Raw genomic sequence first — 6,313 nt, 5'->3', positions numbered from 1 at the left:
GGGATCCAAGAAAACCCCTGTCCATTGTCTGAGATACCCCAAATACCCATAATCTGACCTTGTGTTGTCCTTCTCATATCTACTACCACCAGGTACCCGGCCACCTAGCGGTAGAAGATAAAAGTGCAACAAGGCAATTATGAAGAAATCAGTGCCTAAGCTCACAAATGCGCTTCTGGAATAATGGTCAAACATTCCCATAGTCCTACTCCTAAATCTTGCGGACAGCCGTCCCAGAAGAGTTGAAGCTGTTATAGCTGTAAAGGGTGGGCCAACTCAATATTGAACCCTACGGACTAATGCGCATTCAGGTGACCGGACTTTTCGACGGACTTGGTCAGACGGACTGGAATCAGTCAGACAATTCGATCATGTGTGGGCTCCAGCAGTGGTTGTGAGGGTCTGTGGGCGGGGGGCTTATCAGAATCTGGAAGCCCCCTTTAACAAGGGGACCACCAGATCCCGCCCCCCCATTTGAAATGGAAACGGGTACATTGTACCCCTACATTTCACAAAAAAAGTCTCAAAATGTTAAAAAAACACAAGACACATCTTGGGACAAGTCCTTTATTAAAAAATAAAAAAAATAAAAATGTCCCACGAAGTCCATTCATAAGGCGGGAGGCACGCCTTATGACGCTTCAGCGTGATGACAGTTCTTTTATAACTGAGGGCAGGGCCAAACGGTGATGTACCTGGGTGACCCCGCCCTCCTTTGACACACAGGGACTTCCCAATGGCTTCCCCGTGGCGTCAGATGGGGCGGGACCACCTGTTTACTTACCCGGGTGGCCCTGCCCCCCCCTTTGACTCACGGGGACTTCCCAATGGCTTCCCCGTGGGCCAACACAATATTGAACCCTACGGACTAAGACTGGGGATGCCATTAAAGTTCATGTGCGTGTAAAGGCAGGTGTCCCAATACTTTTGTTAATAAAGCATATCAGTATCTATAGCTATACAAGCTAACTATTATACTCAAAGCCCCTCCGAGAGCAGCAAGACACCAAGTCCACTGAAAAATTAAGTTTATTTTCTGGGGTTTTGGTTTGGTGTGATTTCTATTTTTGTGGTTTTGTCTGTATCGTGTCAATGTTTTTTTTTTTTTTTTTTTTTATATAAACTAATAAAAAGGATCTGATTTAAAGAAATGTTAAGTATATAGTATCAGGGCTGCCCATAACGTGTTACAAAGCAAAATCTCCACCAGTCACCTACCAGTCAATGTGTCCTGCCAGGTATGGGTTCGCCAACTACCTCCAGCAGTTACAACCAGGACTACTCCTTATTGCTGTCCATTATTTATTTATTTATTTATTTATTTTTAGCAGATCTCCATCTTGTGGGCTTGAATATGTTTCTATCATTCACATACAGAAAACTACTGACCTGGTTGATCTCATCTGTATTTGGGAATATGAGTTTAATTATCTCTGGCTGTACAATGTCCCTGCCACTAAGGGTCGACCTATAAACCTTGGAGATTCTTCTCTTTGGCGGGCGCTTTTTTGTTGCTAACCACTCTCATACCTCGATTAAAGGGGAAGTAAACCCTGATGAGTTTACTTCCTCTTTCATTCCCTGCAAAGGTAAAGCATAATGGACTAGTATGCATCGCATAGTAGTCCATTATGTGTCACTTACCTGACACAGGAGCCAACAATGTCACCGCTGTCCCCTGTAGTCCGGAGCATCCATCTTCTCGGTGGGTCTCGCCGATCCACCGCTGTCATTCGGCGAAGCTGCGATGACGTCACTCCCGCGCATGCGCACGGGAGCCACCACGCGCGGCATATCGCCGTTGACGGGAGCCGCGTTCAGTGCGCCTGCGCGCAGTGCCTGTCTTTCGGCAAATATCTCCTAAACCGTGTAGGTTTAGGAGATATTTCTTGGACCTACAGGTAAGCCTTAATCTAGGCTTGCCTGTAGGTCAAAGTGTGTTGTAAGGGTTTACAACAACTTTAATGTAGTGTAGGTTTATGTAGATTTATTAGTGACTATACTTTATCTATTTTTGGTTTGTAGTTTTTTATGGTCTGTCTCTCCCATGACCTTTGGTGGGAAGGCACGGCCCTTTAGTTGATGTCCCTAGCTGGGCCTGACCGCCTCTCAACCCGGGGTAAATTTCCCGATCCTATTTATGGGGAAAGGTGATTATTTATTGCATTTCTTGTATATTTCTGTGATATCTTTTGTATTCATTTTTTTCCTTCATATCTCCTGATGAAGCAACTGAGCGCCGTGAAACATGTCGAGATACACGGATTGTGGAACGGTTCCCCCCACGCACCTGACAGTCTGAAGTTATAACAGTCTCTGTTTCTATGTTTTTTCCACCAGTTGATACTATGCGCACTGAATTTTTATGTGAGAACAGAGCGGAAGGACAGGAGCCCGCATTAGGCTTGAAAGAATGGAAGTCTACATATTTCTCTTGGTTTTAGTATATTCTATATTCATGCATTACGAAGCAAGAGAAGAGATGAGCTGATGGAGATTGGAGGTATTTTTGAGGTTCAGTGGCACGGTTCAGAGTATCTCCTTCTCACAGATGTACTTGTACTTTATGGCACACTGTCTGTCATCCCAACCGTATTTGTTGCTAAACTGAACGCACTCTTGTCCTCCTGGAAAATCCACTATGGATGAATTATTGGGCTGTCTCTTCCCCCAGAACCTGCAGGAAACAAGAGCAATTAGTGACCGGGGGTGAAGCTGATACTGAACAGGGTAGCAGCACCTGAGTCTTAGAAGATATTTGAGCCGAAATAAAAATAATGCTCAAAGTGAAAGAACCACTGACATTAACAATCTGTATAAAAACCTCTGAAAATGAGTTTTTGACATTAAAAAAATAAATAAATAATCAATCACCATTAGTTACCTTCACTGTGAGACTATGAAATCCAAATAAAGAAATAGCACTTTCGATGTGAATATGTCAGTAGAAGAGTAGGACCAGCATAGGTGCTTTCTCAGGGCTGGCTACTTTTTGAGAAAGGACTGATATTGGTTTAAATTGTTTCTGTATAATGGAGTAAACTGTATTTTATTCGGCTGCTCCCATCTATGCATTAAAAGAGAAATTTTATATTTCTAAATGTTTGCAACTCCTAACCAAAATGTTGAGTATATGTTATGCTAGAGTGGACTGTCCAAGACTATGAGCATGCTGCAAGAAAGGATCAGAGACTGTGGAAATGCTATAGTGGATGATCAGAGACTGTGGACATGGTACAGGGGATGGTCTTAGACTGTGGACATGGTACAGGGGATGGTCTTAGACTGTGGACATGGTACAAGGGATGGTTTTAGACTGTGGACATGGTACAGGGGATGGTCTTAGACTGTGGAAAAGGTACAGGGGATGGTATTAGCCCCTGTACACACGGTCGGACATTCTGCCAACCAAATCCATCGGATTTTGCCTGTCGGATCTTGTCCGAAACTGTTGCATACACACGGTCGGACTAAGTTGTCGAAAAATGCGATCATTCAGAACGTGATGACGTAATTTCGTTACGATGGGACTAGTAGCCAATGGTTTTGATGTAGGAATTTGATCTGAGCATGCGTGGCACTTGGTCCGATCAAAATTCTCTACACATGATCGGAGTATGTCCGATCGAACCAGTTGGCCGGAAAATATTTCCAACATGTTGGAAAATTGGGTCCGACGGATAATCCGACGGAATCAGTCCGATGCATACCACACACAGTCGGATTATCTGACAACACGGTCCGATAGGACACATTCCGACGGATTCTCCGACCGTGTGTACAAGGGCTTAGACTGTGGACATGGTACAGGGGATGGTCTTAGACTGTGGACATGGTACAGGGGATGGTCTTAGACTGTGGACATGGTACAGGGGATGGTCTTAGACTGTAGACAAGGTACTGGGGATGGTCTTAGACTGTAGACAAGGTACAGGGGATGGTCTTAGACTGTAGACAAGGTACTGGGGATGGTCTTAGACTGTAGACAAGGTACAGGGGATGGTCTTAGACTGTGGACATGGTACAGGGGATGGTCTTAGACTGTGGACATGGTACAGGGGATGGTCTTAGACTGTGGACATGGTACAGGGGATGGTCTTAGACTGTGGACATGGTACAGGGGATGGTCTTAGACTGTGGACATGGTACAGGGGATGGTCTTAGACTGTGGATATGGTACAAGGGATGGTCTTAGACTGCGGACATGGTACAGGGGATGGTCTTAGACTGTGGACATGGTACAGGGGATGGTCTTAGACTGTGGACATGGTACAGGGGATGGTCTTAGACTGTGGACATGGTACAGGGGATGGTCTTAGACTGTGGACATGGTACAGGGGATGGTCTTAGACTGTGGATATGGTACAAGGGATGGTCTTAGACTGCGGACATGGTACAGGGGATGGTCTTAGACTGTGGACATGGTACAGGGGGTGGTCTTAGACTGTGGACATTAGACACGTGCATTTCGTTTTGTTCCGAATTTATATTCGGACAAATGTTTTGTTATTTGGAGATTCAGATATAGCCAAATACCAGAATTACAATATAAACAAATTTTACCGAATGCTCTGAATAACGTAATGAAATTCGTTCAAATTTCAGAAATTCAAATCTAATTTCACATTGAACTCCAGTCGAATTCTAACTACACATATTGCGGAAATCAAAGACTTTATGTGTTATTAGACTACCATTTTGAAATGATGATGTTTTTGTTAAGCCAAACAGTGATTTAAAGAGTCATTGTAATCATTTGATGAAGATTTTTCTCTCGTTTGTTCACTTTGCTGCATTCAAATCAAAAACAATATAACATTTTCTTTTCGACCGATTTCGAAAATGTATCAATTTGAACGTTTTGAATTGAAAAAAAAAAAATCTGTAAATTCAAAGAAATTTTAAAATTCCAAATATGAATTGAATGAATCAACCAAATTTAACTAAACAAAATAACTAGATTAACAAATGAAAACAAAACACATTTTTTCGTCATGCACATGTCTAGTGGATATGGTACAGGGGATGGTCTTAGACTGTAGTGCAGGAGAAAGTTTTAGACTGTGGACATGGTACAGCAGATAGATAGAGACTGTGGACATTCTACAGAGGATGATCAGAAACTGTGGACATGATACAGCAGATGGCCAATGACTGTGGACAGTACAGGGGATGGTCAGACTGTGAACATCGTACAGGGAATGGTCTTAGCCTTTGTACACACGGTCGGAGATTCCGACGGAATGTGTCCGATCGGACTGTTTTGTCGGATATTCCGACTGTGTGTGGTCTACATTGGACTGTTTCCGTCGGAGTATCCGACGGACCAAGTTTTCCAACTTGTTGGTAAAATTTTCCGACAAAATGCTCCGATAGGACATACTCCGATAATGTGTAGAGAATTCCGATCGGACAAAGTGCCACGCATGCTCAGATCAAATTCCTACACCAAAGCTATTGGCTACTAGCGTGAACGTAGTCCCGTCGTAACGAAATAACGTCATCACGTCGGATTTTCTGACAACTTTGTCCGACCGTGTGTATGCAACAGTTTCGGACAAAATCCATCGGACAAAATCCAACGGATTTGGTTGTCGGAATCTCTGACCGTGTGTACAAGAGCTAAGACTGTGGTCATGGTACAGGAGATAGGTAGAAACTGTGGACATTCTACAGAGGATGATCAGAAACTGTGGACACTGTACAGGAGACGGTTTGAGACTGTAGACATGGTACAGGGGATAGTCAGACTGTGAACATGGTACAGGAGAAAGTTTTAGACTGTGGACATGGTACAGGAGATAGGTAGAGACTGAGGACATTCTACAGAGGATAATTAGAAACTGTGAACATGATACAGGAAATGATCAGAGACTGTGGACATGGTACAGGAGATGATCAGAGACTGTACACATGGTACAGGAGATGGTCAGAGACTGTGGACATGGTACAGGAGATGGTCAGAGACTGTGGACATGGTACAGGAGATGGTCAGAGACTGTGGACATGGTACAGGAGATGGTCAGAGACTGTGGACATGGTACAGGAGATGGTCAGAGACTGTGGACATGGTACAGGAGATGGTCAGAGACTGTGGATGTAACAGACTCACCCAGGGCAAAGGCTTTTGGAGGGGACTGAAGGATAGCCTCTTGCCTACCGACTATGGGCGCTGGCATTTGATGGAGCTACAAGCATTTAGGAAGATGTTCTGTTATATAATTCAAAAGGACATTATTACATTTAACAATCAAGGAAGCCATGATGGTCTCTGCCAACCTGAAACTCAGTAGACAGATGTTTGTGAAAAGAA

At 43.8% G+C, this 6,313-nt stretch overlaps 1 protein-coding gene across 1 annotated transcript in view; it reads right to left on the bottom strand.

Moving 5' to 3' along the window:
- Positions 1-1,285: 1,285 nt before the first annotated feature.
- Positions 1,286-6,313, bottom strand: part of LOC143961696 (uncharacterized) — a 124,174-nt gene continuing 119,146 nt past the window's right edge. Inside the window, exon 14 of the mRNA XM_077471015.1 lies at positions 1,286-2,677. Coding sequence (XP_077327141.1) covers positions 2,530-2,677 — 148 coding nt within the window. The 3' untranslated portion in view covers positions 1,286-2,529. The remainder of the gene's footprint in view (positions 2,678-6,313) is intronic.

The sequence above is a fragment of the Lithobates pipiens genome, unplaced genomic scaffold (genome assembly GCF_037356315.1).
Source record: "Lithobates pipiens isolate NorthernLeopardFrog02 unplaced genomic scaffold, aLitPip1_a1.2 Scaffold_8, whole genome shotgun sequence".
NCBI classification, from domain to species: domain Eukaryota; kingdom Metazoa; phylum Chordata; class Amphibia; order Anura; family Ranidae; genus Lithobates; species Lithobates pipiens.
The sequence above is the reverse complement of the archived record's forward strand: the minus strand, read 5'-3'. Positions and strand labels throughout refer to the sequence as shown.